The sequence below is a fragment of the Trifolium pratense genome, linkage group LG7 (assembly GCF_020283565.1).
Source record: "Trifolium pratense cultivar HEN17-A07 linkage group LG7, ARS_RC_1.1, whole genome shotgun sequence".
Taxonomy (NCBI): domain Eukaryota; kingdom Viridiplantae; phylum Streptophyta; class Magnoliopsida; order Fabales; family Fabaceae; genus Trifolium; species Trifolium pratense.
In genome coordinates, this window is record NC_060065.1 from 53,862,907 (window position 1) to 53,886,244 (window position 23,338).

The following is a 23,338-nucleotide window of genomic DNA, read 5'->3' on the forward strand; positions in this document are numbered from 1 at the left end:
GTTGACCTATTACACAAATTAAGAAATATAATTAATATTATATAAAAAAGAAAAAAAAATTATGAGTTAATTTTCAAAATTACCCTTCATTAATGATAAAAAAAAGTTAAAAAATTGAAAGAAGAGAGTAATAAGTAATAACCAGTTAGGTGAATTCTTCGGTAAACATATTATGTGAATATGTACCGGTACATTTGTTTAGGTGAAAGATTTTGATTGGTTTATAAATAGTGATTATTGATTTTTTTATATTAAATATTATTATTTGTGGATCAATCACAATCATCCACCTAAGCCGTATAAAGATAGGGGTCAGAAGTGCTATTTTGAAAATTAGAGGGTCAAAATCGCATGTTTCTCAAACTTAAAGGTCAAAAGTGCAATTTAGAGAAATAAAAAATTTGAACTGCACATGCCGACATGCTCATGTGAATGAGAAGAAGCGCTGCTTAGCATAGCCATGGACACATTATTGACTTGTTATTTATTTGATTTGATTACTATTACTATGATGACTTCTTAATTTATTTAGCCGTTCCTTAAACCAGCGTGGCACAGCTAGCTATTCATAATTCCTTCATCACAAACATCTCATTATTCATAATTACACTTTTGCATTCTCTCTCTCTCTCTCTCTCTCTCTCTCTCTCTCTTTTTGTTTTTTTATTTGATAATCCTCTCATCTTCTATTAAATCTCAATTAGCTTAATTAATATCAGGTTAAGGAATTAACCATGGCGTTCCCAGCTACAATGGTCATTCTTCCTGTAGGCACTCTTTTCATTCTTTCAGGCCTCATTGTTAATCTCATTCAGGTACATTTAATTCAATTCAATCCATAATGTACATTTTATTGTTATTCTCATTGCACATTTTGTATTGAATAACGTATCGTTGAACTATAGCGATTTGTTCAAACATGAAATAGCCCTAGGGCACCGTTATAGCCGCTATTTAACAACATTAATATGCATGTATAATATATACAATTGCCTTCAAATGATCAAATTTGTGGTATATTTCTGTTTCTATGTAGAAATTGATCGATTTTTTATCAACGCTGACTTGTTTATCGTTGAATTGGAATTATCAAAGGACAAAAATAATTAGAATGGCCATTAATTTTACAGATTCTCTCATTTGCAGGCTATTCTCTTTGTGTTTGTTCGTCCAATATCAAAATATTGTTACAGAAGAATAAACAAATTGCTAACAGAATCACTATGGTTGGAACTCATATTTCTGGTCGATTGGTGGGCAGGCGTCAAGGTCTACACTTTCATCGATTTTACGTTAATTCTTTTTCCTGCGTATTAATTTCGTCAACAAATTAAACATATAGTAGTATTTATGTAGGATAATAAGTTGAATATTCGTGTTGCAGGTCGAGCTGTATGCAGATTCCGAAACATTTCAATTATTAGGTAAGTTGACAGCAACTAATTGGTTGTTAAGTTCTTATAAAATAAACAAATATTTGCTGAAAATGATTAGTATAAGAGATCTGTCACAAATTTGAAATTTTGTATGTGAAAATTTCAGGTAAAGAAAATGCACTTCTGATCTGCAACCATAGAAGTGACATTGATTGGCTTATTGGATGGGTCTTGGCTCAGGTGCCTATATATGCAAAATTCTTTGACATTTCTTTTACTTCAAATTTGCAAGAGTTAAATAATTTCAGAGTCAATTTAGTTTTTATATATATTTGAATTTGAACAAATATGATTTCATTTGCGACAGCGCACAGGTTGCCTTGGTAGCACGGTAGCCATGATGAAGAAAGAAGTTAAATACCTGCCTGTGAGTTTCTCTAATTCCCTCTTTCTTTGTTCTTTATAAGTTTGGAATTAATTGTAATAAGTCTTTTAAGTTTTAATTTAAATTAAAGGGTCTGTAATCTGTTCCGGTAACAACATTGAATCTATGCAGGTTATAGGTTGGTCAATGTGGTTTGCTGAATTTTTATTTCTAGAAAGAAATTGGGAAAAAGATGAAGCAGCATTGAAGGTAAATAAATCCAAACAAATCATTTTACGAATTTAGATATATGTGATTATTAGTATGATGTTCCTTAATTATCAGCATCTTTTTATTTATAAATCTCTTGACTTTTGTTGGCAGTCAGGTTTTAAGCAGCTTGAACACAAACCAGTGCCGTTTTGGGTGGCTCTTTTTGTTGAAGGAACTCGCTTTACACACGCGAAACTTTTAGCAGCTCAAGAGTTTGCTATTTCAAGAGGGATGCCAGTACCTAAAAATGTTTTGATTCCTCGTACTAAGGTGACAACAACATCAATAATTAGGATCTACAAAATAATCTATTAAAGGACTTAAAATAAAGTAATTGCCCATGAAAGTTGTTTTTGCAACCTCAGAATTATATATAGGAGAAAGCAGCATTATGATTAATTACTAACTAAACAATTGATGTTCGCGGCTAGCTCCATAAGTTTCCAGTTACACTTTGATTTTGTTTTATTAGCTGATATATTATATTGCTGACTATCTCTCACCAGGGTTTTGTGACAACTGTAAAAGAAACGAGGAAATATATTCCGGCCATTTATGATTGCACATTTATAGTTCCAAAGAATGAGCCTTCACCTACATTGTTGAGAATTTTTAAAGGCATTCCTTGTTCGGTAAGGCAACTCAAAACCTTGTTTGACAGTAGCTAAATTAGTGAAAACAATGTTGTTTATGCTCCTCTACTTTTTTTTTCCAGGTGAAGGTTCAATTTAAGCGACACAGAGTAGAGGAACTTCCCGAAAAAGAAGATGGCATTGCACAATGGTGCAAAGATGCTTTTGTTGCCAAGGTATTACTACCTACAAACAAGTAATATAAAACATGTTCTGGTAGTAGAAAATTTGTTAGTTAATTGGTTTTCTTTTTTTACTTTCTCGTATAATTGTTGCTATGACTCCATTTAGCTCCTCACATTCTACATTAGAGACACTTTGTACAAATTAATCTGATTGATGCATGCAAATCCATTTAGCTTTTCATATAATTGTGTCATGTGGTAATAGTTAAATTTGTAAACAAAATAATGTTTTCTCAACTATTAATCAGGATGCTTTACTTGAGCAATATAATACTACAGAGATATTCAGCGAGCTAGAACTTCATGAAATGCGCCGGCCTAAAAGATCACTATTTGTAAGTTTGGTTCTATTTTTACTTCTTGTTTAGATAAATTATGTTTACCAAAAAGTGAAAATCCAATTCATACATAATCTCTTTAATAATTTTCATTTCAATTGAACCATTGCAGGTTGTTGCTTGTTGGTCAAGTTTCCTAGGCTTTCTTCTTGTTAAATTCTTCCAATGGTCTTCACTACTATCCACATGGCATGGCATCTTTTTTACAGTGATTTTCATGGTCATTGTTACAATTGTTATGGAAATCCTCATACATGCATCACAAGCAGAACATTCTAAATCCAATAATTTATCCACCAATTTACCAATACAAGACCCCATCAAGCAGAGGCTTCTTCATTCAGACATTACCAAACATGTCCCAATAGCTTAGTGTTAATCACATTCCTCTGTCTCATCATTGTACATGTATATAATTTTTTTTTTCCTTTCTGGATGTGTAAAGTAAAATGTTGTCATTTATACTTCAGGCTCCAACCAGTTATTTTCTTCTAGCCTACGTCTATTACTTTTGGATTAACAATTGGAATTTAAAAATTAGAATTAACAATTCTTTTGGTGATAGGAATAAATAACTTGTTATTTTACCATATACAATAACATCTAAAAGTAAAATGTACTTGGCCATTTTTGTTTTCTTTTCTCTCAAATAAACCGAGGAAAATTATATTTTGCAGGAAAAGAATAAGCTGGCACAAATTAATATAGATGAAAGTTTATCATTGGTCACTTTTTCATTTATATCCTTTGTGTTTAGTACAGAAATACAATGTGATGAACCACGTATATTTTGTAATACTCAATGAGCAGTAATCACTTCAGCAGTTAATCAAAATTTGTTCATAATAATAGATATAGATATTTAGCAAATTCCAAACTAAATGGTATATAAAACAACCAATACTTTTCTCACAACATAGGTCAGCTACATTTCATAATATTCTAACCTATCTCTGTCCAACTCATCAATATTTATTTACTTTTTTAATAGTTTTTTTATATAGTTTTTCTAAGATTTCCTCTGCCTATAGTGATTTGACTACCCATCATCAAATTAAATGGTAGAAATTGTGTTGATAATGGATGTTTAGCAAATCCCACATTGCACAGTTGGCCACATTTTGTTATACAACCATTTGTAATATGGTCACTTATGAATTTGAGATTCGCATAGCAGTGTTGTTAAAAATGTCAAAGTGCTTTTTTTTTTACCAAATGTCAAAGTGTTGGTATCACTCCCCATTGCATATTAAGGATGGTATGGTATAGTTATCCTTTACCATGTCTAATTACACACACTATTGCAGAGCTGAAGTTGATTTCTTTTGGGATACAATTAACATAAAACCAATTTTTTTAGGCTATTCATTTCTTAACACAATAGAATGGAATAAAGCTAAGAAATGAGATCAGATATAATCCAATGCAAATATATAAAGTAAAAGCACAGTCTAGTTACAATGTGAGCAGACTAGCAATAGTTCAAATTGGAAAGCATTTCTCAATTTTGCGGGAAAAACCCTAGACCACATTCATAATTTAGGAGCATTCCAAACATTCTCAGTACAAGTCTATCATGAACATAAATTCATGTGCAACAGCATCAATCCTTCCTTAGTTCCATGAACTCGCGATGAATACCAGTGGAGTTTAGGATGACAATTTCAACCTTATCCCCCTGTAAAAACATACACCCAAAGTAAGTTCAAAGCTTGACGTAATATAAAATGACAATGTAAAAGGACTCAATTTTCTGCATTCGAAATAATCCTTGTGTGAATGTGTGATGGCAGACAATCCATTTCCATATGTAACAAACTTACAGTGTATATATCTCTCTCGGTAGCAGATGCAAAAACAGTTTTGACCAGATCAACTGCTTCTGCTTCGGACAGTGGAGTAACAGCGTCCTGCAATCAATCATATTTTATGCAGAGGTGTTAAAACTTAAACACAATTTGAAGCATAAAATATTTCAATAAAAACACAAGAATTTCACCTGGGCAGGTAAGAGAAGTGGGCTGGGGGACTTCAGTTGGTTATCAAGAAAAGGCATAATGAGAGTGGATCCTGAACCCTGAGAGCTATATCCCACTCTCTCGTAGGAACCAACAGCATCATATGTGAAGACACATCCCTTTCCTATTCAAGGTTGAAGTAGAAGTCTGAGTGAGCAATTACAAAAATGGGACATGAACAAGAACAGAAAGCTAGAAAGAGGGTACCTTCACTGTCAAGGCCCCCCAACACATTGAAAGAATAATAGGGAAAGAAGCGTTTGTAATAAAGCGTGTTTGAAAGCAACTGAGCCATTGCAGGGCAGCTCATTTGCTTGTTGTGTTGGTGCTGATATGTCTGCATTCAGAATCAATATAGTGTCATTTCAACCAGAAGTTTCCATGTGTTGCTAAGGTAATATTAAAAACAAGAGAGCCACAAAAGGTACAATAAAATTTGTTTAATCAATCAGGCACCACAATTTAACCAAATTTCTAACCAACATCTAACACAATTAATCAGGTAAAATACATAGATAAAAAGACTAGAAGCTTTAATAATTGATGCAATGCAATTAATATCATCGAATCAATCAAGCACAATATAAAACTTTTATTTATCATTCTCTATAAAAACACTCTTTCATTCAAAAAATGTTAAAGATTTCTCTATATTCCCCTCTACTTCTCAACCTCTCCTCCAAACTCGCAAACAAAGCCTTAGCCAGTTTTACTTTCCCCCCAATCCTGCTTATCACATTCCTCATAATTTTTTCTTTACAATTTTGGATATTCGATTAAATGTTGAAATAAGAACAAAACTCTGTCAAAAAAATGATAATAATACAAATCCTACAACAGATGATGATTATGCAAAATAAAATTAGGAATATAAATTTCTATAAAGTTGGGGTAACTTCTATATAGATAAGATGGCAAGGAGTTTGGGCATGTGTGCAGAACAGAAACTCATAAAAACACTTCAAATCAGGGTTGACCATAATAGGCCAATAATTATTGCTAAAAGGAGACCAAAGAAAATGATAGACCGTTACAATAAAATAAATATACAGGTGAATGGTCAATCTCAATCCTTAATATTTAATGCATTGTGTCATGATTGGTGTCAATTAATCAATGTAACTAACTTTAAATACTGAGAAAAGACTTGGTTATAGTTAAACTATAGGGCTATAATATTAAGGTTTCTGGTTACCATGGGCGTCTATAATAAACCATCAATGCAATATATTCAACACCCGCCAGTTTTGTGACTAAAAAGTAAGAATATTGAGTTTTTAGTTTATTATAATATATTTAAAGCCAAATCAAAGGAACAGTTAACCCTGGAGGAGTGCTCTAGTCTCTAGGTTTGTTCTTCTGTAGTTCTAAATCAATTGTGTTAAAAATAGGAAGGTTAAAAAGAATATGGAACCGGGCAAAGTTCTATTTCAAACTTCCTAACTTAACAAGAAAAATTTCCAAGCAGTAATCAACATATGAAGCATAAATACACAACAAAAACACAAAGAAATAAAAGAAAGACCAAAGTTTCTCACTTCCTATGTCATCCTGAAAAGTTTACAATCTAAATAGTATTATCTATTTTGCTGTTACTCACCAAATGCCTAGCTGACAAAACCTTCTGCAAAGCCTTCACATCAGCTTGAAAACCAGAAGAAGCCATCACACATTTCTCGGCTCTGTCATGAAATACAACACCCAAAAACCTAGATTAGACCTAACATCCTTCAACAACATTAACACAACTATAAAGAGTGTCCTTTGTCTAATGCTATGATTAAGAAATTAACACCACTCAACTTTTTCAATAATAATTAAAAAAAAAAAAAAATTAGGTTTCAGAAAAATTTAAAATAAACTAAAATTGTAGGGCTAGAAATAGCATACAAGTGGGAGATTTTAGAATAATCACGAGTAAGGATGTTGTAACCAGTGGACATCCTCGTATCTGCTGCAATCACACAGTAATCCGATCCGGCAATTGCAACACAAGATCTACAAATAATAACAATAATCATATCAAAAAAATAGTTAAAAAGTAGTTGATTAAACTGAGAGAGAGAGAGAGAGAGAGAGAGATTACCCTCCATTGTTGTCATATGGAGACCAGTTAGCATGTTGTTTTGTCATGGTAATTGGGACTGGAAAACACAACACCAAAAATGTTAACAAGATGAAAAAGAGTGTCATGAAGAGGGTACATAGGGGTGTAACGAGATGTTTTTAATGGGAAAAAAATCCAAACCAATCGAATATCTACGGGCTGATTCAGGTCTGGTTTTACACAAATTTTGTAAATAGACCTGTACCAAACTAACCCCACGAAATACAGGTTGGTTTGGGTGATCGGTTCACCTTAAAAAATGTTGACAAATTGCAACAACAACAACAAACCTAGAACTATATCTCTGCTGCATCTATCACAAACCATAATATAATTGAAAGGAAAAAAATACAAACTTAGCAATACGAATTAACTTAGCACTTACCCCCCAAATAAACTTAGCCATACGAATGAACTTAATAACTCGGACCAAATAAACTAACTAACTAACTAACTAAACTAACTAACCAACTAAACCAAACAATAGAATCAAACTAGCCTAATCAATCAATCAACAATAAGAAGAGACTAGTATCCAAGGAGAACTACACAAAAAAACTGCAATCATCTCTAACACCCAAGCCGCGACGAATAAAACCCCAAAATAAAAATCACACTCTCTCCAATTCACGATCTATGACCTCCATAGTCACTCACTCACCTGAGAAAACCTAGCTCCTTCCCCAAAAACCAGTCCTACTGTTCATCCCCATTAAAACCCCCAAATTCATCAATTCACCACTGAACATAGAATCGAGACAGCACAAAATCAGAATCAACGCATAAAAAATACACAATGTTAGAGGGATCGGAACTCAAAAAATATACAAAAATCGAAACAGAAGGATCGCAATTCGTTCGTGAAACAATACAAATCAGCTAGAACGAACAATCTGTGATTGGAAAACGGAGAACGAAGGAGAAAGACTCACCGTGTCGGAGAAAATTTAGGGTTTCGTTTCTCTCAAGTTCCGATTTCCACTTTACGTTTGTTTCTTACTCGCGTTCGTTTCCTTTCTTTTTGTTTTACTGTATTTTTGTTTTAAATTTAACTTTTTTTTTTTTTTTGGAGTGACGGGCAAGGAGTCTTTGTTGGGCCGTCTTTTTTGTATGGGTCCGATATTTGACAGCTACTTTTCCCTCACTCCGTATGTTCTAAACACGCACCCCGCACCCTCCCCCCGTGACGGAAATAGAAAAACTAACTGTGGGTGGCGAAAATATAACACGTGACAAATAATATCGATCAACGGTAACAAACTTTTACTATTAAAATTTGTGTCAAAAAAAAAACTTCTACTATTAAAATTGTGTAAAATTTAGTTTAATGAGAGAATAAAACCGGTCAACACTCAATTTTTGTATTACAAAAATTGATTTTTACTAAATTAAAAAAAGTTTTTTTGTCAAGTTGTTTAATGACTAGAAAATTCACCTTAAAGATTAATAAATAAAATGTCCGGAGTTCGAACCCCGACTCTCACCCATACAATGCAAAAATCCACCTTAAAATATTATTTGATATCGTAAAAGTAGCTCAATTAATAACTACTAATAAAAATATTATTAAAGGGTCCAAAATTCAAATACCAAATTGTCTATTTTTTTTACGTTTATAATAGGTGAGGCTAGCAATTAAACAAAATAAAATTAACGGTCCGTATTTGTATTTCAATATATTATTGTCAGATGGTTTTTTTTTTTGGCACAATTGTCAGATGATTTTAGCTTGTCTTGATATTTTTTAACTTTTTTTTTTACGGTTGATATTTTTTAACTCAAATATGCTTTACTTAAACAGTGGAGCCATTGTGAAATAAATATTACAGCATTAGTTTGAGAGATGTGTTTCATATAAAATCTATAAGGGCATGTACCAAAAAAAAAAAAAAATCTATAGGGGCGAACATTGTATACATAGTGTGGAGTATAAAACATTACTCCATCCGTCCCAAATTATAAGTGAAAAAATAAAAATTACACTTATATTAACCAAAAGTAAAACATGATAATTAGAAATATGTTTTTGTGAGTTTTTCTTGAATAAATTGCATAGAAAGATGTAAAAACAATTTTTATTGATTGTTATTTATTAAGAAAAGAGAAGCGAAAGAAAAAAATTAAATGTAATTTGCATTTAATTTTATAAAATTTAAGGAAAAAAACATTATTGAAAAGAATTTAATTTATATGCATCATCGGTGTAAAGTTATTTTGCACATGCGTCCAATAAGATACCGACACATCATGTATGGTAGTTAAAAACACATGATGTGTCACATTCATTAAATGATGTGGCAACGCGTCATTGGATGTATGTGTAAAAAAATTTTACACCGACGGTGCACAACAATTAAACTCTATTGAAAATGATTTTTCACTTATAATTTTTGAAAAAAAAACGACCGCCCATTTTGCTATATAGCTAGTTCCGTCCCCCCATCCACCAAAAATTTTGGGTCAAAACTCCGTATTTAAGTTTTGGGTCAACTCAGATTACCCTTCCCAATTTTTTTTCGCCCATCTGATCTGTGATTCTCAAATTTCATTTCCCATATTGATTACGAGAAAAATTGGTACAAAAAGGAGAAAAAGATTTGATCTTTAAATCAGGGGTATTTTGGTACGAGATTAAACGGATAAATCTCAAGCAGAGACGAAGAAGTAATAAAGGAGAAATCTGAGGTGGGTACGACGCCATTTTTGGTCATAATTTTGGATAAATATTCATACAAAGAAAAATATGTTATATTACGAAAGACTTCCTTATAGACCACATTCGAAGTCTTAGTTGTATCTTCACTGTCATCATCGATGATCAATATTTTTAATCCTTTTATATAAGTAACTCTTGAAATTGCAACATACAACTGACCATGTGAAAACACTGGCGACGGAAGATATATCCCAACATGCTTTAAAGATTGTCCCCGACTCTTATTAATAGTCATTGCAAAAGAAATCATTATAGGAAATTGTCTCCGTAGAAATTTAAAAGGAATTCTCACGTCATATGGTGTCAGAGAAAATTTAGGTATGAAAACCTGATCACCAATATTACTTCCTGAAATAATTTTTCCTTCAAGAGCACGTTTTCTCAATCTCGTAATAATAAGTCTTGTTCAATTGCATAATCCTAATTTTTGATTCAAATTCCTTAATAGCATAACTGGAACTCCAACTTTAAGTCTCAACTTGTGATTTGGAAATTCCGACGTAGAAATCGTGTTCAAAAATTCGGGAGTATGAACATCATCCACTGTTTGATCGTCTACATTTTGTGTGAGTGAAGTATCATAAGTCAAATATATTTTTTCTTCGTCAGGAATTAAATTCAACATATAATCATTTATTGTGTCGACTATTGAATTTTTAGGAGCTCGTATAGCTCTATTTTGGAAATACGTTATATCGTTCATGTTTTGTAAAAGTTTGGGATATGTGCTTTCAACGATAGAAACAAGAGGATCACCTGAATTTGGAATCAATAAATTTGATGGAATGTCAAGTTCTAAATCATCGTCGTTGTCATCTCCAATTTCTCCATTGCCAACACCCAAAACCCATTCAGAAAACAATATTCTTTGTTCAACGTCTGCACTCGAAGCACCACCGAGAAGCCTCATGTTTTTACTCATTGTTAAAACTTCACAAAAATTCCAAAGAAACGAAGAATTAATAGTAGCATGAACAACTTCTGGCCCTGTACCTTTGGGTATTACTGGTAGAATTTGTCTAAAATCTCTGCCAAAAACAACAACTTTTCCACCGAAGGGAATGTGTTTAGTTTTTTCATCAACAGACTTGAGAATATCTTTTAAAGTTCGATCAACAGCTTCAAAACAATGTTTGTGCATCATTGATGCTTCATCCCATATAATGAGCTTTGCTTTTTGTATTAATAGCGCCAAAGAGCTTTTAGGAACTATGGTACGTGTTGAAAACTCGTCAACATTTAGAGAATACAAAACCTTGAATGTGTTGTTCTACCGCCAGGTATAAGCAATGCAGCGATCCCACTTGAGGCAACTGTTAAAACTATCTCACCTTTTGAGCGTAATGCGACTGACATGGCCTTCCAGATAAATGTCTTCCCTGTACCGCCATAACCATAAAGAAAAAACACACCAAGTTTGTTTTTGTTAACTCTTGTCATGATTGTGTCATATACTTTACGTTGCTTTGTTATAATTCAATTCGTCGAGTATTAAACTATTTTGTATATCAGGAACTAATGATGTGTCTGCATTAGGCATTGGAGGATAATCTTTTAAACTCTTCCCACAACTACGTAACACCATCTCAATATCTGCTAGTATATATTGTATCAATTGATCATCGGTTAATATTAAATCTGCAATGTTAAAATCAAAATAATGAATGTGATTAGTGACATGATTATGGTTGTGTTTGGTTGTATTGCAAAAAAAAATTGATTTAGCAGAATTGAGTTTGATAGATTTGATTTTGGTTAAAAGTGAGTTAAACAGAATTGATTTATGTTTGGATACATTAACGTAGAAATAAAGGGTATTTATAAAAAATATCAATTCTTTTTCCATTATTTTTTTTTGACAAAATTCTTTTTCCAATTTTAAAAAACTACAATTTAATAAACTGCATAATAAATAATTTAAAAGTGATATAAGCAAAGTTACATGAGACATTGGGGAGACATTGAAATGTGAAAGATGCTTTTTTTAATATATTTCAATATTGTTGGAAGTGTTATAGTATGAGAATATATATATAAATTTCCAAATCTCACATTATAATTATTCTCTAAATTTATGATCTGGTAGAAAAAAAAACATTGATCAGGAAAGACATAAAAATAATTCATGATAAATAATATAGTCAACAATAATTTTGATATGATATACTTTTAAAATTGATGGTGCTTATCAATTATTGCACATAATTTTAATCACAATTGGTATACTTGTCATAGTGGTTGGAAATATTGTCTTGCATTGAAGAGTTGTGGGTTCGAATCCTAGTCAAGACAAAATATTGTATTATTTTTTAATAAAAATTGCATGATAAAATGGAGGGAAAACAAATTAGGGTTTAGAATTTGTTTGTGTATACAAGCTTATAATATAAAAGATGTCATTTACTTTACTTTATTATTTATTATTATCCTTGTCAAATTGATAAATATACACATATGTTATAAAATTCATTTTGCTAATTACACGATTCAAAAGCAATTTTAATCCAAATTATCCAAACAACAGTATATAACTAAAAATCACTTTTACTTGTACGTATCCAAATATAAATCACTTTACATTAAACTCACTTTTAACCAAAATCAATTCATTTAAACTCAATTCTCTCTACAGCATAACCAAACATACGCATAGAAGAAATGATTTGGTGAGCCGTCAAAAAAAAAAATAGAAAGGATTTGGTGTGAAGAGGTGCACAATAAATTTGGTGGGGAGAAGACACATGTCGTCATGTAATTGGCTAGATGTGCCACATCAGGATTCTGTTAAAAAAAATTAACGGCAGAGACTAATTTTGATAACGGAAAAAAATGTAGGGTTTATTTTCATCATAAAAAAGTAGGGACTATTCTAAACCATAAAGAAAAAATGTATGAATTTGTACCGGACCATGGACCAGGGTGTGATTTGTTAAGGCCCAATACGAAAAAGCACAACCAATTATAGTCTATATAAGGTTCAAATCAAAATATCTCATGTTTCTCATCATGATTATGACACGTGAAGATCACCACCACCTCCATGATCCACCATGGCTTGGAGAAGAAGGAAAAGAAGCTTGGAGAAGAAACCGCCCACTACCCATGAATTCCCCCACAAGCAAGGCGGTTATCAAGCAATAAGAGGGAGATGTTTTGTCTATAAATAAGATCTTCTTCAAAAGAACAGGGGATTCTCTCATTCTGATAAACCACCATACTTTCATTCTTGTAAAGAGATAATTCTTTCATTTTTGTAAAGTTAATCAATTTTTTCTCTGATCATACTTGTATCCATTATCAATCTTGAATAACGCAATCTCCTTTGAATGTTCACCAGAACAGAATTAAAAACATATTTAACACTATTTAATATATACCTTCATGCAGATCTTGCATAATATATTATTGTTAAACATATGTATTAAATTACAAGTAAATGATGAAATTAGATTAATTGGAATCAGAACATCTGAAAAAATGACCATCGTATAAATTTTATGCTGCGTAGCACATCAAGGTATGGATTTTTCCGTTTTCTAATAAAAAAAAGGGTCATGCTAACCGGTGCCCCCGGTGCACTGGTTAAGGAAACCAAAAAAGAAAATTTTAAAATTGAAAATAACATTTTTTAGATTTTCGAGGCGTTGATTGCACAAACTTCAATATGATATTACTATATTTGGTTCCTTAAACAATGCCCCGGGGGCACTGTTTAGCATTTTCCTAAAAAAATTTACTAATGTGAGGAAGAAGACACATTGATTGGTAGATTAGAAAATTTAATGAGACAAAAAAATAATCATTAAATGTTGGAATAGATGAAAATTACATTAATACCCACATATTTAAGTAATTGTTAAAAAATAGATTTGGGTTTTTTTGGTAAAAAAATTAGTGAAAATTACATTAATACCCACATATTTAAATATAAAACATTTAAAAAGATATTTAGATATTATTCTCTAAATCTTTTGTCAAAAAGATATTATTGTCAAAAAAAATATTTAGATATTATTGTTTAAAAAACAATCTTTTGGAGCTGTATATATAATGGGATGAAACCTATTTATATTCATTCATTGTTTTATTGTTTCTCGTCCGCCTCTTGTTGGTTCTTCTTCCATAACAAACCATGAAACCAATTATCTCTTCACGCTCTCTTTAATTACTTCATGACTGCAGCGGCTTCATACGGTAGAAATACTAGTGTTTCCTGTTGCGGCAGCAAGTGCAACTAATATTCTAATACTACTGCCGTCCAAGAACGTCCAGCCCACATGCTCCGCCCCAGATGCTAACCTCGTTCGAATCCTGGTCCTTTTGTGTCAAGCCAACATCCATTTGTTGGATATTCTAATTTGATTAATTCACTCATGGCCCAAGGTGTAATCTCATTGGCTAATCAAGAGATCCTACACAGGTAACTATATCTATCTTAAGTTCAACTCTTCTGTATATGAAACCAAATCAAATCAATTTCATTCCATCTCAAATCTTCATTCACCGAACCCAAAATCATCTCTATGGAAGATTCACACTCACAACAACAACCAACGCAAGTTTCTCCGATGAAAATCGACGGCGCCGAAGAAGACCAAATACTGTCCAACTCGTCCGTGTTAACTCGTCGCGAGGTTTTGACTCGCCGTCTCTGCCGAGTCAAACAACTCAGTCGCTGTTACAGACGTCATTATTGGGCTTTAATGGGTGAAGTTAAGACGAAGTACAGAGAGTATTGTTGGACTTATGGAAAGAGTCCTTTCAAAGAAGATGAAGAGAATCCAAACGGTGTCGTTTTGGGGGAAACTGGAAATGCTACTGAGAATAATGAAAATTTCATTCGTTGTGCTTTTAGTGGTTGTAAGTCGAAGGCTATGGCTCTTACTCGGTTCTGTCATACTCATATTTTGTCGGATTCTAAGCAGAAGCTTTATCGGGGTTGCACCGCCGTAGCAAAAAAATTGCCAACAGGGCCATCTTATTGTAATAAGCCAGTACTGAGATCAACGGTTCCTTGTGCATGCCCTACTCATTACCAATTAGGTGAAAAGTGCTTACTTCGTGCACTAAAAAGGGCAGGTTATAATGTCCCGGTTAATAGTAAGCCTAGTCCAAAGTTACATGAATTAGTTCCTGAATTTGTCCGGCAAATTCAAAATAAACGAAAAGCTTTACGGAAGGCAACTTTACCTAAACCTGAGACTGAATAACAAAGATTTAGTCGCTGAGTGTTGGAAATATCATGATTCACTAAAGATTTACAGTATATAGGGAGGGAATGTGGTTACAATATCTGAGAAACAGAGTTATGATTTGGTATTGACTGTTTAAGCATAAAGTGTCAATAAGAAAGTATTTTTTTGCTCAACCCTAGAGTTATACCAAGAGACAAGTTTCTCTCTAAAACCCTAGCCTTGTGTCGGCGGCAAATCATAATTGAAAACTCTACATTGTTGCTCCCTTTCTCTCTCCATCAATAAGAAAGTACCTAGATACATGTAAATTGTGAGTATTCTATAAATGTCGTTAAACTTTGTGTCTCTCTATTCTTCTTGCTCACTCATGTTTGGCACCCTATGGTCAGCATCACAATACATTGTTGCTTGTTACTTTCATAATAAAAGGAATTTGTTGGTATGGATCGGGAATTTCTCGGCTAAAATTCTTGATACTCATGTGATAAAAGTCATTTAACTTTAGTACCCAGTCGGGTTTGTTGATTTTTATATAAAAAAAAAAAAATCTTATATATATATATATATATATATTTTCCATGTTTCTTCAATTTTTTTATGAGTATTCGATTGTGAATTTGTAATTAATTAATTAATTATTGTTATATGTTTGTAGGATTTTGTTGGCATTAGAGCTGTAAAAATGGGTCGAACCGGTCTATTAGCCCTATATTTTTACACGGGTCAGACTTTATCGGGCTGAGTTAATTGGGTCGAGCTTTACATGAGTCGTCATGGGCCGACTCCACGGGCTTTTGGGTCAGACCCTTAAAGAATTAAAAAATATTGAAAAAAAATTCTATAATCTTTTTATTGTTATATTTTGTTCCTATTTTTATGCATAGATTCATATATAATCTTTTTTATTATTTTTGTCATTTTATTTTTATTATTTCTATTTTGTTTCTATCTATAATCTATTTTATTCCAAATTTTAAGCATATCATCTTTTTATTGTATTTATCTTATATTCTTTCTATATTTTTATTTTTGTTAGTGAAATTACAATGAAGGATATAAAACTTGAAATATGGTTATTTTAAGCATATCAGCTTTTTATTGTATTTATTTTATATTCTTTTTATATTTTTTTTAGTTAAATTATAATGAAGAATATAAAACTTGTAATATGGTTAAACCTACTAAGGATAAATTAATAATTTTGGTAGTAATTAATTTTATTATATTAGAAATACATATAAAATAATGACATACGTGGTTGGAAATAATACTAATAATAACAATAAATAATAATAATAATAATAATAATAATAATAATAATTCGACAAAAAACTTATTGGATTAGGATGAGATTATTTGTTAGAGATTTGTTTGTTTGTTTGACGAGGATAAAGAGGAAGATATTGTTGTTTGAGAGATTATGTGAGAAAATATAAGGATACGAACTACCTTCTTGGAGATTTAGTTGAGAAATATAACATAAATTTAGTTGAATCTGTTTTTTTTTTTTAATATAATATGAAAATTAGTCCGTCCGGCCCATCAAGCCATTTAGGCCTTTGCTTATCGAGGCAGGCTAAGTGGGTCGGACCATGAAGTTTAACGGACTGAGCCCTTAGTATGACCTACCCCCGGTTGGGCCGGACCAGGCCGACCTCTTTGACAGCCTAGTTGGCATGGTTTCTCAGGCGAGGCCGACGCATTTGACAGCTCTACGAGTCATGGAAGATATAAGTAATTATATTTTGATAAAATAATAGAATATTACAAAATTTTATGCAACTATTCAAATATAATAAGTTATTTAATAATAGACACATAAATATAATAGGGGGTTCGTAAAAATAACATAACAAGGGTTAAAATTTACGATCACTTTTTCGTCAAAAATAAATAATTTACGATCACTTTATATTTCAATCATATATAATATTCATTCTCACATGACATGCATGATTTAAAGAATCATATTTAATACATGAAGAAAGAGAGAAAAAAAAAGTTTTCATTCTTTATAAGATATATTGATGAATATATAGTTGTTGATGCTATTTGTTGAGAATATAAGGAATTTTCAATATGTATATTTTCAACCAACACCGATAATATTTGTTAATGAAATACATGACTATATAATCATATTTAATTTATGAGAATGAAAGAAAATCATTTGAGTGTGAATTATCTAATATTCAAAATTAATTTTTTAATTTGAAATTAATAATAATTTTTTTTATATATTTTTCTATAATTAATATTCATAAAACTTAAATTTCCATATTAAAAGTAAAATTCTTAATCTCTACGAGTTTACGAGTCAAGTTTACGTTTCGATTCCACCTAAATAAAATAAGTTGACCTAAAACTCAATTCTAACAACGCTAGTAAGGTTTTTAATTTCAAATCAGACAATCCGGCGACTTATATTCCTTTATCGTGTGGCCTATAATATTTGTGTTGATTGACACAATCCAACGGCTTATAACATCATGTAGGTTTTTTTATTTATAAGATGTAGGCTTTTTTAAGTCTAATTATTTTATGTTCATTACATAATTGATGATTATATATATATATTATGTGATAATTGCTATTATCCTTACGATAATTGCTTTTATCCTCATGTGTTGCTAAGAAACTCATTCAATTTCACTTTCGAAAGTTAACTTTTTATTAATATATTGTTTTTTATTGCACAACCCAGAGGACAATAGAGTACCAATTTAGGTTGTTGGTGTCGCAAAATTAAAAAAGATAAATTTAGAGAGAATGAAGTTCAATTGATTTACTGAAACTCTCTCAAGTTTTGAGGCAAATAAGTGTGTTGCTGAAGGGTATCTAGCTTCTTTTGTTATAAATCGATTAATATTATTTTATTCGTTTTTTCTATTCTAGATCTTTCTTTGAGTGATGATTTTATAGGAGTTTGTTCTCTTTTAAAGATAAAAAGAAGGTTTAAGCTTAATCAAATTAGCAGCAAACACTACAACATAACCAAAGTAAATAACTATTAATGAATTATTTTTTTCCCACGTGTCTTTTTTTATTAGGTGTTTTTGTTATTATTTTTTTTGTTGATATAATTAGTTGTTATATGTTAAATTGAGTTACTAATTTTTATGCGTATTTTTTATCGTTGTTTTTATTCCTATTTTATGCGTAAATTTTTTTTAACTAAAAATTAAATATTTTACCAACATATTGTGGCACAACTGGTAGATACTTGAGTCTCTTAATCATTTGGTCCTTCCAATTATATGTTTTGTATTTTTTTAAAAAAATTATGCAAACGCCCCAAATTTAGAAAATAGTTAGTTTATTAAAATTTAATTGTTTTTAGGTGTTTTGCGCATATTTGGGTAGTTTTAGTGTGTTTATTTAATAATTGTAGAGTAGAAGCTTTGAGTTTAGTGAGAGACTGAGAGGTAGAATTATAATTAATTAATTAATTAATTAAGTAAATTGTAGAATTAAGAAAAATAGATATCTTTTTTGGGTCACATGGCTTAGAGATATCTTTTCTTGAAAATATCTTTTTTGGGTCACATGGCTTAGAGATATCTTTTCTAGAATTAAGATATGTTTTAATTATCTTTTCTTGAAAATATCTTTTCTTAGAACATATTTGGGCTTTTTTGTTGGGCAAACCTATTTATATCGTCCGTGCCTCTTTGTTTTCTCTCATTCTCACTTTTTCGTTTAATTCTATCTTTCTCTCTTCTTTGTTTATCCTTCTTCTTGCTCCATCTCAAACCTAAGGCCTTCTTCTTCCTCTATCTCAAACCCTAAGAAAAGAGATAAGAAGCGAAAGATGATTGTAGTCCCAAGTAGAGCATCATATTCATGGCAGAACACTGACGAGGTGGAATTTGATTGGTCAGATATGTTGCACGGTGTTAACAACAAAAACTTGCATCAGTTACCTAAATTTCAGGTTTTTCCGTCTCAGCATCCAGCCGCAGCAGTAGCATCACAAGGACATGCACGCCCTGTCACACCACAATTTTTTCCATCTCAGGATACGGCGGCAGCAGCAGTTCGTTACGGTGCTTCTATAAGTAACCCCCTGCACCCTGTTATGCGACTCCTTTTGCCAGGCCAAAGTTTAAATTTTCCTCCAGCCTGTGGCTCACATGCTCCGATGCTACCTCGTCCGAATCCTCCTTTTGTGTCAAGCCATGCTCCAATACTACCTCGTCCGAATCCTTCTTTTGTGTCAAGCCAACATCCACCTGCTGTTGGATATTCTGATTTGATCAATTCACTCATGGCCCAAGGTGTAATATCATTAGCGAATCAAGCTCCTACACAGGTAACTAAATTGATCCTAAGTTCAATTCTTATATATATTTCCATGTTTCTCCCATTTTTTAAGTAGTATTTGTTTGTGAATTTGTAATTAATTAATTAATTAATGTTATATGTTTGTAGGATTTTGTTGGCATTGGCATTGAGTTTGATCCGGATATTCTGAAGGTTCGTCATGAATCTGTAGTCAGTGCCTTATATGGTAAGCTTCCTAGACAGTGCAAAACTTGTGGCCTAAGATTCAAATCACAAGATGAGCATAGCAGTCACATGGATTGGCATGTGACTAAGAACCGTAACCGTATTAGTATGTCTAAAAACCATAAGCTGAAACCCTCTCGCAAGTGGTTTGTCAGTGAGACGATGTGGCTCAGCGGTGCAGAGGCATTGGGAACTGAATCAGCTCCAGCTCCAGGTTTTTTGCCAACTGAGGAAAAGAAAGAAAACAAAGAGTTGGCAGTTCCTGCTGAAGAGGACCAGAAAACATGCTCTCTATGTGGAGAACATTTCGATCAGTTTTACAGTGATGAGACAGAGGATTGGATGTACAGAGGAGCTGTTTACCTTAATGCGCCCAATGGAATAATAACAACCGGCACGGACAGGTCACAGTTAGGCCCCATTATTCATGCTAAATGCAGATCTGAATCTACTACATCCCCATCTCAAGATTTTGTGATGGATGGAGAAGGCAATCAAGGAAAACGTATACAGCAAGGCACATATGATGAAGGCAATCAAAGAAAACGAATGCGAACCAATTTTTCGCAAATTCATCCTTTTTAGATTTTAGCCAATTTAAATATGTGTAAAAAGTGTTGTTACTTATACAATGTGAATATTTTGGATACAATGTGTAATTTAACTTTAATCTTATGAGAACAAAATATGCATTTGAGCTTATATTAATTGCAAACCTAAACAATTCCATTTTTCTCATGAAATAATCACGAATGAACATGTAGTGTAAAAAAAACATGAATAAACATGTACTACTCTGTCCCAAAATATAAGGGAAAATTGGTCAAAGAAAGTTGATGTATTTGGTTAAAAATTTGGACTAGATACATCAACTTTAGTTGACCAATTTTCCCTTATATTTTGGGACGGAGGGAGTATTATTTAGTATAGCTATGTGTTTTGTTTTGTTGATTTTAAGCAAACTAATGTTATTTTTTTTAACCAACACAATAACACTATAAATTTGATTTTAAAAAATTAGAAGTTACAAAGTCTTAAAAAAAAAAAAATAATCTTCGTGGTTTGCTTAAAACTTTCCATGGCTTATCAATTTTTATCGTGGTTTACTTTGATTGGTCCTATCAAAGTCTTAAAAAAAAAAAAATAATCTTCGTGGTTTACTTTGATTAGTCCTTCTAATTAATTTTTATCGTATTTTTACTCTCTAGAATTTTCTTGCAAGTAGTTTTTGTCCATATTAAAATCAAATTTGTTTAATTATTCTTAAACTCTTATATTTTTTAATGACTTTTTTCATTCATGTTTGAAATATTATATATATATAGTTCAATTAGTAAAATTTAGAAATTTTTAACATGAGCAGAATTAAATATGATTTTTTAAACGTAATAAATTCAAAATTAAAGTAATGAAAATCATGATCTATAAATCAAATTTCGAGCTGATTTTTTTGCGGAGGAATTTTTTACGAGGCTTTAAACATGCCTACAAAAACATAAAACTGCATCCAGAATATTGTTTTATGGACAAAAAATTTTAAAACAAATAATTGAGGATTGAACTTAAAATGTCACGACCAAAAATATATTTAACCTTAAATCCAATTAAAATACTCCCTCCATTCCAATTTATAAGAACAATATGATTGAAGCAAATGAAGATTTGTAGCAATATGAAACTGAATCTTGCCAAAAAAAAATTGCTCTTTTGATTTCTACCCTTGATTATGAGTTTCAATCTCTCCAAACCCCAATGTGAATTTGGGGATTTTAATTTTTGATTTTAGAAAGAGATTGAGGAGAACACAATATAGAGATTGATACTTGGAGGTGTATTTGACAAAAAAATGATTTTGGTTTAATGAAGGTATGAAGATGATGAATAAATTACTGAAACTTATGTTATGCAATTAGAGATAAATATTAACATACACTATTAGTCTGTCTTTGATTGCTTGCATTGTGTTATTGTACAATTTTTTGGTTTTTCCTCTTTAAAAGATTATGTTATGCAATCAGCAGCTGCAAACACAGTAAAAGCGGAAGTGGATGTATAATATTTTTAAAACACTAAGCAGAACACAGAGAAACCCTTTGCTTCACTAGTAACTCCTTGAGTGCGTTGAGGATCGGAGACCATATAGTCCTGGAAGGACTTCTTCAATTCCTGCAGAAACTTCCTATCACCATGGCAGGGGTAGTTATTTAGCATCTTAGTGAGGAAAGTCTTCCAGAGATCGGCGTTCCAGTAACCGATTGATTCAACAGTCAAAATATCAGAATAAAAATTGAAGTTGAAAAAAAGAAGAAGGAATGGTCTGTTGTGGAACTATAGCTTCCTAATTGATTTTAGCAAATAATGAAGCATTCAGTAAAGTAGCTTAGATGATTGCCATTTTCAGGGGTAACCTCACAGAAGAAGGGTTCGTAGACCAAATTTATACTAAGTGGTCCCTTTACAACAAATCATTGAGTCATACAGAGGTAGCATTTGCATGCAACTATAAAATGAGGAACATACCGTTTAAAGGGTAGTTTGGGAAGGTACATAGTGCCCCCATCGGATGATTCTTTCTTAACGATTTCCATATAGCAATTATGCAGCAAGCATCGTGTTGACAACACCGCAAAGGCCATACACATCTACCTGTTGGCAAGTGATACAAAAGAGAAACACTTTAAAGGCAGTCAATCATGAGTTATATTGCATTGGTATTGTAATTTAAGTAGTTACTCACCTGAAATTTCCATGGCTTATCAAAGTAAAAGATAAGGGAAAATTGAAGTGTTAGAATTGTGATAGTAAAAAAATGTGGTTTGTTAAAGTAAGAGACAAGACACAAGCATGAACATACTCTACAACAGAAGTCAAAATTTACCTAGAATAACGTACAAGCAGATTATTAGGCTTGAAATCACCATGAATCAAGCCAACATCATGCAAAGTTTCAATCATGTGCAACATTTCTGTTGTGTAATAAATGCACAATACTTCTTCCATGGATTTTCCTATGACCAAATATGAGTTGATGACATCCTGCATATAATTTTCAGTTAAACTTTAATAACACATGATGTTTAACTAGATAATGAGGGACATCAAAGGAAATTACTGACCAGTAGTGTCACATTAGCTAAATAAATAGTCACAAATGAGTATGCTACAGTCAGAATAGAGATGAATTTTATGACCGAAACCATAGCCTGACCTCTGATATAGTAAGATGTCAGAGAAGTCAGAATAAGTAGATGTTCATAGCAAACGAAGTTTCATGGTATAATCGATATCGGCATACTTCTCTGCCAGAGATGCCCTGATCAAGCTGACGATACATGTAAAATTCCCAAGGGAAAGCTGGCTTTTGTATCTATCAAAATTCAAAACACAATCCGATGAGATAATATGTTATAGTTCTACATCTAGGGCGAAATAATTTGTAAAACCGTCATCACCTTTAGTGCCACAACATCATCAGGGTCATTGTTGACATTTGCCTTGTATACTTTAACAAAACCACCCTGTACATCACAACCCTTGATATGGTACTTCATTCCACCTTTGGATGTCATGACAAGGAAAACCACGAGCAATTGTTTGTAAGATAAACTGAAACTTTTGTCCAAGG

General features: G+C 32.0%; 4 protein-coding genes and 1 pseudogene across 4 annotated transcripts; 3 read left to right on the top strand and 2 right to left on the bottom strand.

Annotated features, from left to right (window-relative positions):
* The first annotated feature begins 589 nt into the window (after positions 1-589).
* LOC123898434 (1-acyl-sn-glycerol-3-phosphate acyltransferase 3-like) lies at positions 590-3,679 on the top strand. The gene is made up of 11 exons (XM_045949378.1): positions 590-815; positions 1,147-1,269; positions 1,385-1,424; positions 1,543-1,616; positions 1,744-1,803; positions 1,933-2,010; positions 2,125-2,283; positions 2,520-2,645; positions 2,729-2,821; positions 3,079-3,165; positions 3,281-3,679. Exons 1-11 carry the CDS (start codon positions 735-737, stop codon positions 3,539-3,541), a joined length of 1,182 nt encoding a protein of 393 aa, XP_045805334.1. The 5' UTR covers positions 590-734; the 3' UTR covers positions 3,542-3,679.
* A 905-nt stretch (positions 3,680-4,584) lies between these two features.
* LOC123899339 (proteasome subunit beta type-1-like) lies at positions 4,585-8,356 on the bottom strand. The gene is made up of 8 exons (XM_045950451.1): positions 8,226-8,356; positions 7,273-7,330; positions 7,077-7,184; positions 6,787-6,868; positions 5,394-5,523; positions 5,168-5,310; positions 4,992-5,078; positions 4,585-4,846 (listed from the first exon to the last, which is right to left on the bottom strand). The coding sequence occupies exons 2-8, from the start codon at positions 7,317-7,319 to the stop codon at positions 4,772-4,774; spliced, it is 672 nt and encodes a 223-aa protein (XP_045806407.1). The 5' UTR covers positions 7,320-7,330; positions 8,226-8,356; the 3' UTR covers positions 4,585-4,771.
* Positions 8,357-14,515: 6,159 nt separating this feature from the next.
* Positions 14,516-15,235, top strand: LOC123898691 (INO80 complex subunit D-like). The gene has a single exon (XM_045949704.1). The coding sequence runs from the start codon at positions 14,533-14,535 to the stop codon at positions 15,217-15,219; it is 687 nt and encodes a 228-aa protein (XP_045805660.1). The 5' UTR covers positions 14,516-14,532; the 3' UTR covers positions 15,220-15,235.
* A 3,673-nt stretch (positions 15,236-18,908) lies between these two features.
* LOC123896642 (polyadenylation and cleavage factor homolog 4-like) lies at positions 18,909-20,298 on the top strand. The gene is made up of 2 exons (XM_045947010.1): positions 18,909-19,516; positions 19,636-20,298. The coding sequence occupies exons 1-2, from the start codon at positions 19,016-19,018 to the stop codon at positions 20,296-20,298; spliced, it is 1,164 nt and encodes a 387-aa protein (XP_045802966.1). The 5' UTR covers positions 18,909-19,015.
* Positions 20,299-21,774: 1,476 nt separating this feature from the next.
* LOC123896643 lies at positions 21,775-23,282 on the bottom strand (annotated as a pseudogene).
* Between the last annotated feature and the right edge of the window lie 56 nt (positions 23,283-23,338).

Coding starts and splice junctions, on each gene's coding strand:
- LOC123898434 (XM_045949378.1), top strand. CDS start 735: ATGGCGTTCCCAGCTACAATGGTCATTCTTCCTGTAGGCACTCTTTTC. Junction 1,425..1,542: donor CGAAACATTTCAATTATTAG/GTAAGTTGACAG, acceptor TGAAAATTTCAG/GTAAAGAAAATGCACTTCTG. Junction 3,166..3,280: donor GGCCTAAAAGATCACTATTT/GTAAGTTTGGTT, acceptor GAACCATTGCAG/GTTGTTGCTTGTTGGTCAAG.
- LOC123899339 (XM_045950451.1), bottom strand. CDS start 7,319: ATGACAAAACAACATGCTAACTGGTCTCCATATGACAACAATGGAGG. Junction 6,869..7,076: donor TATTCTAAAATCTCCCACTT/GTATGCTATTTC, acceptor ATTTCATGACAG/AGCCGAGAAATGTGTGATGG. Junction 5,311..5,393: donor GGGGGGCCTTGACAGTGAAG/GTACCCTCTTTC, acceptor AACCTTGAATAG/GAAAGGGATGTGTCTTCACA.
- LOC123898691 (XM_045949704.1), top strand. CDS start 14,533: ATGGAAGATTCACACTCACAACAACAACCAACGCAAGTTTCTCCGATG.
- LOC123896642 (XM_045947010.1), top strand. CDS start 19,016: ATGATTGTAGTCCCAAGTAGAGCATCATATTCATGGCAGAACACTGAC. Junction 19,517..19,635: donor CGAATCAAGCTCCTACACAG/GTAACTAAATTG, acceptor ATATGTTTGTAG/GATTTTGTTGGCATTGGCAT.